General features: G+C 38.4%; 1 protein-coding gene across 1 annotated transcript; it reads left to right on the top strand.

The window, feature by feature from the left end:
• The first annotated feature begins 481 nt into the window (after nucleotides 1-481).
• clic5a (chloride intracellular channel 5a) lies at nucleotides 482-10,137 on the top strand. The gene is made up of 6 exons (XM_080297436.1): nucleotides 482-1,044; nucleotides 6,832-6,941; nucleotides 9,240-9,365; nucleotides 9,446-9,552; nucleotides 9,635-9,798; nucleotides 9,892-10,137. Exons 1-6 carry the CDS (start codon nucleotides 532-534, stop codon nucleotides 10,054-10,056), a joined length of 1,185 nt encoding a protein of 394 aa, XP_080153562.1. The 5' UTR covers nucleotides 482-531; the 3' UTR covers nucleotides 10,057-10,137.
• Nucleotides 10,138-13,475: the final 3,338 nt, after the last annotated feature.

Here is a 13,475-nt window from a genome sequence, read left to right as displayed (position 1 = left end):
TTTCCATGTGTGTCTACACGTTCTTTTAAACCTTGACTTGTGCTTCAGTTGTGACAAAGCTATTATGACAAATTGTCCATGCTGATAACCCAACTGACAAAACATTTCTCTGTGCAATTTTAGTTTATATGTCTTGTTGCGTTCCCTACCTAGCTTTCTCCAAATCATAAAAAATGTAATAACCTCAACATTACCGTGGACAATTACAATCTGTCAAAAGAGTTCTGCCGCATCTGAAGTACAGTTTAGATATGTGTTCAGCTGACATAGACAGTGTGAACATAATTTTGGAATGAATGGACCCTCATATATATTTTTTAAACATGCTCATATTGTGTTTATAGACACTAAGACAGTAATAACATGCAGTATACTGACTTACTGCAGTTCCCCTTGGCCCAGCCTTTCGGCCATCCCTGTCCAAAGTCCTGATTGGGCATCTTCTGATAAGATAGGCCCTGTTGCGATTGCCCTCACTCTGCTTTACACCTTGGCACGCTCCACCATCTCTGTTTGATTTCTCCAACCAGGATGGATCATTCTGAGGGGAATGTGTACGAGAACCCAGAGCCGGCCTACCGGAACCAGTCGTCAGGTGAATATGAATTGCCCTACGAGGCCCCATACGAAGATCTTTCGCATCTGACTCCTGAGTATGAAAACACCAAAGTGGCCTCAAGAAGAATACCAGCTCCTCCTTCGATCCCGGCGCCTGAGCCTCCCGCAGAGGGGAGGCGAGGGAGCACGTCCTCTTCCTCATCCTCCTCATCGTCTTCTTCTTCTTCTCATGAGAAAGAAGAGGAGAAAGTGGAGCTGGCGAGTTCCAGTGGGGAGGAGGAGGTAGAGGAAGAAAAAGTAGAAAAAGAGGAAGAAGAGGAGAACACACAGATAGAGCCGTTGAATGAGTTAAACTGGGAGATGGAGGTGGACAAATCACGCAGATCCTCATCCTCATCATCATCTTCATCAGCCTCTGAGAAGGAAACAGCTAAGGAGAAGCCAGTGCCTGACAAAGATGGACCAAAGGTCGTACTCTTTGTTAAGGTAGGAAAGAGAAAGGCTCAGATCAGATGAATGTAAAATATATTGTGGCTCTACAGGACACGCACACACATACATACACGCCGTCTTCTCTTTCTTTGAACTAACTTATAGCGTCCATAAATTTCAGTCATGATTAGGTTCATATCATCGTGGTGTACAAGGTCGGTGACTATCTATAGTGTGTGAATTTATGTGGAATGTGATAAAGCCACATTTGAACCTTATGCCTCTTCAGTACAAACGTCCTTCTATTAATAGGCCATATTATTTAGTCATTTCTCTGCACATGTGTTGATGTGTGCTGGAGCGAGATACTCTGATTCTAAATATAAGCTCAGTTGAACTGACGGGAATGTTCGGAGTCAGTGCCGGGATAGTTGGGGACGGTCCCTGTCAAATGACCATGTGAAGAGTGGTATGTGCATGTGTGTTACGTATACAGTGAGAGTGTGTCCATGTTCATTCGTCTATCGAGCTTATATTAGCGATAAGCATTCTAAATCCACACATGTGCTATTACACAATCAGCACATTCCACACTAAAGTCCAGTATCACTCAAGTACACAGGGATCATAAATGTTACACATTGACACTAAAGCAGCACATAGCAATATAACCCAGAGGCCACTGCAGCAGAATTAGAGAGGCCAAAGTCTGCTGCAGGCAACAACAAAGAGCCCGCAAACTAATCCCAGGTTCTCTGAACTCTTTCATTGTGAATATCCTGATTCATTTAAACTCATCCGTTTAATGCCACTTTCTCTTAGACTCATTCTAAAACCTCTAAATTAAAACATCTGAAACACGTACCTCTGGTTAGATTCAGTTTTATAATCTTTTATCTTTTGCCTGCAAAGCAGTTTGAATAACTTCTAAGGTCTGATAAGGTGCTGTCTAAATTACCTTGCACTTACATTAGCCTTGCGTTATCTTGGGAACCAAACTTAAGTCACTAGATAGCTATACACATTTAATATACAGACACAGCTAGCTAACTCTGGTTACTGTGTACACTGCTATACTCTACATTCACTTAAACCTGACTAGCTAGCATCAGTTGCTATGATTTGACAGCTAGTAAGCTAAACATTCGATACTCATTTCTAAAGAGCACCTTTATAAAGATAACATGATAAATGATTTATTCCTTTTTTATTTTGGAAATTATTGGGTTACAGACTTTAGCATACTAATACTACTAATAATAAAAATAATAATAATAGAAGAAACTATTTTCAGTTGCTTCCTTATTCACAAAGGGTCACCACAGTGAGTGACTCCACATGTTTGATTTCCTGACAGGGGAAGCTCCCTTGTGAAATAATAATAATGATAATAGTAACAATAATAATAATATAGATGCTCATCTGTAATTAGCTATATTAAAGGCTACATCATTGCTTTGACAGAGCAGTGGAAGTACAACGAGATAGAGTTCTCTTTATCCTTTACCTCCTGGAACATGTCCACAGGTCGTTTGGAAAACTCTACATACTAATTACAAATGCTCATTTGGCAGAATAGTGTGAGGGTGTTTCCTTAATGATTTATTAGCCTGTATGATGTACAAACTTTCTGTGAGAGACCAGTCATATAGTAAAGAACGTAATGCTTAGTGTAGAAATACACTCATATTTGTCTTTCTTTTGTCAGCTGTACATTATGATTGTATACACCTTATTATTTGTGTAAAGTGCATAAGTACCAACTCCTTACAGGGTTGCCACTTATGCAAAATGTTCAAAACAGGATACACTAGTGTGACAAAAGTTTTGAATGTAAAAATAATTTACCGGTAGTTTGAAAATAAAATCTGAAATATGCCAAAAACTATTATTGTAAAAATGCCTTAAATTGGATAAAATATACATCTGGTGTTATTCAGGTTGCACTTCTTAGTTCTATAGACATATCAAATGAGAAATAATTTTTTTGTATGTTTTTCATTTTACACTGCTGCCTAAAAATATCCCCATAGCACCACTATGCTTCACTTTAGGGATGGTAATGGCCAGGTTATGAGCAGTGCCTTGTTTCCTCCAGACAAGACTTTTGGCATTTAGTCCAAAGAGTTCAGTCTTTTCTATTACAGTCCTTTAGGTGTCTTTTGACAAACTCTAGGCGGGCTATCATGTGCCTTTTACCAAGAAGTCTCACCATCTGCCATCAGGCCTGATTAGTCCAGCAGATATGGCTGTCCTCCTAGAAAGTTTCTCCTATCTCCACCCAGAAACCCTGGAGCTTTGTCAAAATGATTACCAGGTTCTCGGTCACCTCCCTTCTAGTCCCATTGCTCAGATTGCTCAGATAAAACCTGCAGGACACCAGCCCTCGAGGCCTGGACTTCCTGCTAAAATGGAGTTTTTCCTTCCCACTGTTGCCAAGTTGCTCATGGGGGGGGGGGAGTCATCTGATTGTTGTGGTTTTCTTTCTATTATGGTAAGATCTTTACCTTACAATATAAAGTGCACTGATGCAACTGGTGTTGTCATTCGGCACTACATAAATGAACTGAACTGGAATAGAAGTTTAAGCTTGTGTGCAGTCCCACTATAATGTAATATCATCTGTATTAAAGGGTTATATCACAGGGCAAAAAATACAATTATGCCTAATGTTTTCTACATCAACTTTGTACACTGTATTTAGTTATCATGTTTCTTGTTCCTGATCCCCTTTAAAACATCTTGGTCACAGGGATGAACAGCACTGATATAGGGTGCAAAACAAACCATGCACTGTGTGAGAAGCTCTCTGAATGTTTGACATCACCTTGCTGCCATGCTGACACAGACACCATGAGACCTATGGGTGGTGATGTCTGAGTCACCACAAGTCTGAGATGGTAACGATGACTCGTGGTGATTCAGAATCACCCAGCTGTTGTCCATCAAAACTGTAAGAGGTGCGAGGGGCCAGGGCACCCTTGCTCTGCTCTTTCCCTACTTACTGTATTAGTACTTTCACTAACACCCCCACCCCTCCACAGAGGGGTTATTTTTGCTCAGCAATGTCACGCCCCCACGGCTAAGAACTCAGGTAGAAAACTGAGCCCCTTACAAACACACACACCACCCCCTCCACCTTCTTCCCCTCTCTCTCTCTTCGTCACTCATCCTCAGCTGACACTCTGACAGAGCTGCTGTGGGACTGAGCTGACTTTACCGAATGGACCCGGAGGAGAATCTGCTGAAAACTGAGCTGGCTCACTAACATATACACACAAACAAATACAACTGCACTGTGGAAATAAAACACGCAAACAAAGCCAGTCTTTCTTGACCATGACGGATACTGCCACCGAGGAGGACAAAGACCCTGATATTGAGCTGTTTGTCAAGGTGGGGGTCTAAATGTGTGCATTTTGGTGTGAGTACATCAACATTTGACTAACATCAAACTAATATTCGATCATTTCTTGTCTCACTTCTGAATCTAATGTTGCTGCACATTTGTTTGCATGCTGTTGATAATGTTTTTTGTTTTTTGTATGACAAGTAACATTTAAGTTCAGTATGCACACATTATTATCACCTAAATAGCGAGTGTTTGGAATAGTGTTTGGTAAGGTGGGGGGTTAGCGGCTTCTTCAAGCGTGTGCATGCCATGTTGTTGTTGTTGTAGCGTGCTGATTTTCCGTGTGTTAACCTGACACCCACGTGCACAAACAATCTCTCTCTTGCTCTCTCCCACTGAATTATTACTGGGGTCCTTTCAGTATTGAGAGCAGCAGCTTTTAATAGCTGAAGGTTAAGCCACAATATCTGTTGGCATGTGGCGTAATACGCTAATGCATAACATGTATCCTTGCTAGGTATACTAAGTAATACACTTTCAGCCAGAAACCCTTTAACCAACTGAGATCAAAGTTGTTGACGACTACAAACCCTAACCATAACTCTAAAAGTAACCAATCAGAATATTTACATTTTACAGTCCTCACAATCAGCAGTCAAGGAAATTATGAATTATTAAACTGTTCATGAATTTGATTCTACCTAACAGAAATAAAAATATTTTAGTATTTTTTTTCCAAAAAGTCTGTTTTTCTATTCTTCAGAATAAGAGTCATCACTAGTGATGATGAGATGACTCTAAGGCAAATTCCTCCCACTTTACAAGTTACTGACATATCTGTAAAGAGAACATTCATTTCCTTTCTGAAATGAGACCATAACATGAATGTATAACCTTTCAAGTAGTTTTCATTGTGTTACTTTACTGTTTTTTATTCCTTTATTCTATTTTTGTGAACACTTGAACATATATGCCGAGTTAAGAATAATAGAAAAAAGGAGACATTAGCTAGCCATGTAAGCTAGCACATCTCTCATCATCTCTAGAGTCCACAAATTAACATATTCATTTCATTTGTTTGAATTAACCGAGTGTCATTGTTTCTTAATTTTGTTTGATTAGTCTCTATCCAAACTGAGTCTCTAACAGATCCAGACAAACTGTTTTCCTTATTTCTGGTCTTTATGCTAAAATGAACTGACTGGCTAACTAGTAAACTTTAAGCTATCTGGTTTAACTTTTAGCTTGTTTTGAGACTGTTAGTGGATTTAAAAAATAATAATTTTATATATATATATATATATATATATATATATATATATATATATATATATGTATATATATATATATATATTTTTTTTTTTTTTTTTTTTTTAAATTGAGGTTTTGCAGAACTGTGACGATTGACCACTTGGCGTTAATCATTTTTATTGTCAGTCGTGGTGCTGCTAAAGGATCAGTTGAAAAAGCAACCACCAGTCGTGAGGGGAAAAAAAGAGTATTCCCTAACTGGCTGTGAGTGTTCTCTGCAGCCGCTGAGAAATTTACCACTAAAGTCACAGTTAGGCAAGTCTACAGACTGGTCAGTGAACTTTCCCTTTGCTAGCTGCAGCAATCAACAAGGGCAGGAAGAGAATCCTGCTTTTTGTTACTTTCTTGCTGGTTTTGATAGAAGAAGAGGTTGGATTGGAGAAGTGAATCGGAAACAATGGTAGCTTACTGTATACAGTAGATGCAGTGAGCATTTAATTACCAATTACCACAAATCACATGCAAATATGATTTAAGTGGCATATAAGTCAGGTTCTTCACATTCCAACTGATTAAAATGTATATATTATGCAACATTCAGCGCTTCAGTGTCTTATGTACTGTACCTGAATGGATGGCAACAGCAATGAGAAAATTCTTGAAACACTATAAGCTTTATACAGTACATTTTTGGCTAAAATGGGTTTTCTTGTCTTAAAATAAGATTGAAAAATATTTTAGGTGAAGTATGAGTGTTTCCTCGGCTCGACAGTGACCGCTGTTGTATGATTTGATACACACTGCTGCAGTAGGTAGGGACCAGAAGTCCAAACAGGCAGTGAAGCATGTAATGGAAGCAGCGTGGATTATTCATGTTAGACCTGGTGTCTCGTTACAGTGTCCTGTTGCAGCTTTGCATTCACGCACACACTGAAGAACACATGTACACAAACATACACACTTTCTATTTTGATAATATACACACAAGCCCAACTGCAAAACCCCCGCTTCACACTATAAAGCACTGATTCTTTGTCTTTCACTGTGCCAGTGAGCTGATTAATTGATAGCTCATCGGGACTGCATGCATTGTGTGCAAGTGTGTGAATCAGTGTATGTGTGTAAATGTGTCTGTCAGTGGATTCTTGCATGCATTAAAAGAAGAGTAAGTCAGCATTCATCTCTATGTATTACAAATGCACATTCTGTTTTGTACTCAGCTCTAAACTATATTACAGGCTGGGAGTGATGGCGAGAGCATTGGAAACTGTCCTTTCTCCCAGCGCCTCTTCATGATCCTGTGGTTGAAAGGTGTTGTCTTCAACGTCACCACTGTTGACCTAAAGAGGTAATAACTAAATGTTATTGTGTTAAATGATAACACAGTGTTGTGCTGTCAAGTTACAGTTCACAATCAAGCCATTTACATATTATAAAGTATATAAAATATCTCAACTGGTGTTTTTTGTTGTTTGGGTTGGGGTTTTTTGTGCCTGTTTTTATTTGAGCCCCAAAATTCATATAAATTCTTCTCTTGGTTGCGTTACTTGTAAAAATAAATAAATAAATTAATTAATTAATAGATACACAATGTAATGCAAATAAAGCTTTGTCACAATATTAGTATTACGTTTAGATCTGTATTTTCAGCTGCACAGTTGTAGGAACAGGAATTCTGTCTGTTTTGCTCTTTGTTAAAGTAAGGCAAGGCAAGTTTATTTATATAGCACAATTCAACAACAATTGGTGATTTGGGTGTCCAAATTCATAGACTCTTCCAAATGGTCCTCCTTCTTCCCAGATTTGAAGCAGAGGTCGGGTGTATCCTTCGTGGCCCAACCTATCCCAGAATTCATAGCGTGGCCCAGCCAATTCCAGTTTCCAACAATACTTAGTTTTACTCTTATTACTCTTTCTGAGTCACAAAATAAACTTTTACGATATTTTCAGGCGAGAACGTAGCTGCGTAAACTTCAAATATCTGTTCGGTTTATCAAGGTATCACATATTTCCAAAAGTGCTCCGATGTTTTCGGAGACATTTGTTTCCCAGCTCGATAGCTAGCCAGCAAGAACACCGGACTCCAGGCACATTGTTTTCATACCGCCTGCGGTCTTTCGTTACTCAGGTTAAACATGATATATAAGGCTACGTCCACACGTTTGAAAACACAGATTTTTCTATGTGTTTGCACCTTTCGTCCAGACATAAACGGCGTTTTTGGTCACTGAAAACTGAGGCTACGTCCACACGTACCCTGGTATTTTTGAAAACGCAGATTTTTCTATGCGTTTGCACCTTTCGTCCACACGTAAACGGCGTTTTCAGTCACTGAAAACGGAGATTTCTAAAAACGCCAGCCAGGGTGGATATTTTCTAAAACTCCGTTTTTGCATTTACGTGTGGACGAGAAAAACGGAAGAAACGCAGCGTCAAAGGTGTGCGCCTTTTTTGACGTCACACTGTGCGCCACGTTATTGTTTCGATGAAATGAATTTCTACAATACTGTTACTGTTAATTCTACTCTCTGCAGTGTTTGAATGCTTACATATACACACAGTTACTGTCCCTCCACACATAGGACTCTGTTCTGCTTCTACGCCCCAGCTTTGTACTTTTTCCCACCGAGGCTTCTAGACTTCTGATTGGCCAACATTTCTGCACGGTTAGGAATCTAGCGCCCCCTGCTGCTTTGGCATGTTCATAGCAGTGTTTTCCTTCATTTCTGCCTTTACGTGTGGACAGGATTATTTTTTAAAATGAAAACGGAAAATCTCCGTTTTCAAAAATATCCGTGTATCTGTGGACGTAGCCTAAGTCACTTAGATAACTTAAACAGTTATTGTTTGGCTTTTTTCAGTGTTTTATTTGTTTGTGAGTAAATCAGTTTGGCTGAGATTAAAGTTATAGTTTCTACACAGCTGAAAAAACGTTAAACAGAAAAACTGATTAAACAGAAGTGTGAGATGGTCGAGAATTTACGGCAGTGTCCTGTTATATTTTAGATAGCAAGGAGCAGGCGGCTGAGTTTATTAAACTCCACAGAGACAGCGGTGATGCAAATCTGAAGGCTAGACCGTCCCATTTCACAGCTGCTCACTTCCAGCCTACACGGCCTTCGGAGGACCCGACCCACGTAGACCGCAAAAGCCGGGTCCTAAGGAGGATGCAGCCTCTGAATTTGGACACAGCTTAGATGTAGCGTTTTATTGAAACGTGTAAACATACTACGAAATGTATTACATTGTATATTGTATGACTATCTTTTTAACATTCTTTTATAAGCTTTATTGGAATTTCTTTAAGCAGTCTTTGAGAATAGTTCCTAGTTCTGTGACTCGAAACAGCCATAAAACAAACATTGTTAAATAAGAAAAACAAAAAAAAAAAGTTTGATATTGTTGCAGTATTACACAAACCTAATTAACATTTTCTTTTATCGACAAAAGTTAAAAAATGGCTTTCAGAGGTCTATTTAATTACGCTCTGGCTCCAAGTGCTGCTCTGAGATATACATGACGGTAATAAACAAAATCTCTGAGGGTCGCAATTAAGTTTTAAGAGCCTCATTACTACATTATCAGTGTTATTACATATTTGACATATTTATTGAAGAGGGTGTAAAAATGATTCCACTCTAATCAGGAAACCAGCTGATCTTCACAACCTGGCTCCTGGGACACACCCGCCCTTCCTCACTTTCGAAGGGGAAGTTTACTCTGATGTCAACAAAATAGAGGAATTCCTGGAGGGAAAGCTGGCTCCACCGAAGTAGGTCTCACACACAGACAAAAAGAGATTGGTAAATAGGCCAGGTAACAACCCGAAACAATGTTCTGCTGCTTTTTCAGGTACCCCAAACTTGCAGCAAAGAATCGTGAATCCAACACAGCAGGAAATGACATATTTGCCAGATTTTCAGCTTTTGTCAAAAACACAAAACCGGATAAAAATCGAGGTGAGCATGCAGCACCCAATATGTCTGTAATTGGGTTTGTCGTCTTTTAAAATCCTATGGTAATGCTTCCTGTGTGTTTTAGCTTTAGAGGCCAATCTAAACAAGGCCCTGGCTAAGCTGGACGAGTACCTGATTAGTCCTCTCCCTGATGAGGCAGATGAGGGAGAATCCACCCGCAAGTTCCTGGACGGAAATGAACTGACACTTGCTGACTGCAACCTTCTACCAAAGCTTCATGTCGTTAAGGTAGCCTCCGCCGGAGTGGTTTCTTTATCTTCAGCTACTTTAATCATTTAACTTTGGCTTTTAGCAGTGTCGAAATAACTTGCGCTTTTACAGGTGGTTGCAAAGAAATACAGAAACTATGAGATCCCGTCAGAGTTCAAAGGTTTGTGGCGGTACCTCGGAAATGCTTACAAACAGGACGAATTCATCAACACCTGTGCAGCTGATGTGGAAATCGAGCTAGCCTATAAGGATGTCGCCAGGAGGCTGGGGAAATGAATGCATCACAAGCACCCACGAACCTTTTTATCTTTTATTGAGAAATTTCTAATAAATCGCTTCTTTTTTTGAAAACCATTACATACACTTTTGGCACAGTGTGTGTCACTTGTAATAGTAATATAGTAAATATGTTTAACTGTAGCACACTGGTGTGATGTTTCAGAGAAGGTGCTAAAAATCATGAATAGTGTTTGTAATGGTACTGTGTAGCAGCAGATGTCTGACGCATCAAACGATGCTTGCAAACTAAAGAGGCTGAAAATAGTTTCATAATGATTACATTGCAATCATTTTTCAAAAAAGATTCAATGAGGAAAAATGTATGAAGTTTGCAGCTCAGTGTTTAGTATAGTAAATCCCTGCCTTAAGCAACAACTGTCCAGTCATCGGTGATTAATGAACTGACAGCAGGTGAACTAAGTAAAATTGCCTGGGGAGTGTAGTTCACACTACATTCAAACACAATGATCAAAGCGAAAATTTACAAGTAGGAAAAAACTGTAGCATTAAAATCAAATGCCAGCAAAAAAAATTTAAAAAAGAAAGACAAACAAACAAAAAACATTCCGTTAAATTTAGCGCAAATGAAAAAAAACAAATCCCTTTTTGTTTACAGGTCATGCAAATATAACACACCCTACTATTCGTAGTCAAGTGCAAGGAAGGACTGCTTTGCTTTGTACAGATAGTTTTGTGGTGGTATTGTACCAAGCAACATTACATCATTAGCCTCTAGAAACATTATGTGTTAATAAACACTAATAATTAAATAAGTAGCAATAGCTGACACCTCGCATACTCAATTTTACTTTTACAACTTCATATTAAACATATTAAAAACTACCGATAGGCAGATAGTTTCACAGCTGGGAAACCTTTTAAATCACAAAACCGTCCCAGTATTCTTTTATGGTTTACATGGGTCAGATTCTCTGCATATATTGGTCATTCTTTTAGCCTTTCTTGGGTAAATAAACAAATAATAATAAAATAATAATAATAGAATAATAAAAAAAAATAAAGAAACTGTTGTATTTGTTGTTTTTTGCTTTAACTTTTGCCAAGTTAGCCTTAATTTGCTAATTGGCTAGCTTTTTCTTCAAGGCTCATAGACAGGGGCGCCTCCGAGAGGGGGCCACTGAGAAGGGGGGGGGGGGGGCGGTGGTGTCAAGAGAAAGGAAGACCATACAATAATACAATAAGGTGAAACATTAACTTTTATTCCGGCATATATAATATTTGTCATTCGTATTTCCTGTTGTGACTCCCACCCCGCACAATATTTTTCAAGTAACCTATATTTGACAACAGCATAACAAAACGTAAGTTCGGTTTTTGGTGTGCCACCCCAATATTTTTAGTGGCCACCCCTACGGAAAAAAAATTCTGGAGGCGCCCCTGCTCATAGATGCAACATTTGGCAGCATAGCTGCCTAAGCAACACACACATTTAGCATAATTGCCTATGTTGCTTCAGCTAACGATGCTCTAAAGTTGATGTTAACAGTCATTCAAACCAAGGTGTCAAAAGTGTAGGAAAAATTTTTGTAAAAATTTGCACTCGACAGATCCCCAAACAGCCAGTGAGTGTTAGGAGGTTAAGATGTGTTTATCCCAATTTCTACTAAAGTATTATCTCCTTACTAATTAAAATCATATTTTTAGTGTCATAAATGTCTTGGATATTGGTTAATCTAACTGTTCTGTTTGTTTGTTTCTTTTTTTTCCCTGTTGATTTTGATATGATTTTGTGTTTTCCAGTTTTCCTGAGTGTTTGAGGAAAGCACTGCTAAAAACGTGTCTCAGCCAAAGCAGTTTGTCTTTTACTGGTGCAGCGTCAGCGCTGTGATGGCCTTCCTTTTTCTAACAAGGCAATTAACCATTTATTTGATCAGTTATATACAGAGTACAAGACAGATTTTCTTAAAAAGTTACAAATCTTTGTTTTTCTTTTGTTAATATAGTTTTCTTGTTATATTGCCTCACACTGTAGTTTACAGCAAATACTTACTCTGTAGCCCTTTTTTAATAGGTTACAGTCTTGTTTTCAACAATAACTTTCTTTTTCTAATTAACAAACAACAATGCTCTCAGTCTGGGAAATCAGCCTGTAATAAAAAGATCATACATGACAGTAACCACCTAAATAAACCAAATTTAGCTAGTTCTTTTATGCACACTGATGGTAGAGGATTTAATCACGGGTGCCTTAGTGAGAATCAAGTCACCTCAGCCTTCGGCTCTATGTCTGTACAGTAATTTATGCATGTTTGAATATGATAGGAATGTGAATTTTTCATGTCATCTCTGTAGAGCTGCTGGGAAAAAAACCTAAACTTCATATGTCTGTAAATGATCAACTACTATATTTGTCTTCTCTCTGATGATTGCAAGCCACTGTGTAGTCTGTCTTGCTTATTTGAATATTAAATCTATTTTCTCAGAGGCTGACCTTGGGGCTCGTGGTTTTTCACTGGAAACTGTTTCATCACGCATGCTGCGGTCTAGTCATACAAAAGATCAGTGAACAATTGACAGCACTGACGTTCCCAGTAAAACACAAAACAGGTTTTCTCTGATTTGTTTATGGAAATACATTTCGTCATATTCCACGACAGCACAACCACCCACTTTATTTCCACTCAGGCTGAAAATGCCTTTCTCTGGAGGTGATGAATACAGCTTTCTCGCAAGCTTTAGATCAAAATTCTCTGTTTTCATGGGTCAGTTAAAAGTGTAATTTATTTGCATTGCAGTATTTTTTAAATTTAAATTTCCTGAATTCTGATATCAGTATCTGCTCGAAGGTATGATCCCGGTTGAATGAGAAAATGCACTGTATATGTAACAGCAGGACAGATGTGCAAAAAGGACCGTGAAGGAGCAGCAATTGACAGTAATGATGACTGAGTGCTTTACAGTCCAGATATGAACAGTCTGTGGCATCTACCAGCCAGCAGATGGCAGCAAACACAAAGTTTTATTGCTCTGTAACAGAGCGTATATAAAGCAAAGGAGCATGCAGTTAGGGACCGTCTTAATATAGGTGTCTTCTTTCTGTTAAACAGTCACATTTAAAGGGAATTGCCACCTGTCATAAATGTCATTAAAAACAAACAAAAAAGATAATTGTGGTATAAAATCATATCATGTTTCTTTGAAGCAAGATCATCTGTTGTGCTAATCACTATCAGAAAAGATAGATAAAAAGCAGCATTGATGTGTATTGACATTTTGTTCACTATAGATCCTTCTCTGTATTATACGTAATATAATAATAATAATAATTATTATTATTATTATTAGTAGTAGTAGCGGTGGTGATGGTATTAGTATAAGTATTATTAGCATATTAGCAGTAGTATTATTATTAGCAGCAGTATTAATAGTAGCGATACAGTTTTATGGTTATGTGC

Source organism: Astatotilapia calliptera, chromosome 23, assembly GCF_964374335.1.
Source record: "Astatotilapia calliptera chromosome 23, fAstCal68.1, whole genome shotgun sequence".
NCBI classification, from domain to species: Eukaryota; Metazoa; Chordata; class Actinopteri; order Cichliformes; family Cichlidae; genus Astatotilapia; species Astatotilapia calliptera.
This window is presented reverse-complemented; position numbering and strand designations above follow the sequence as displayed.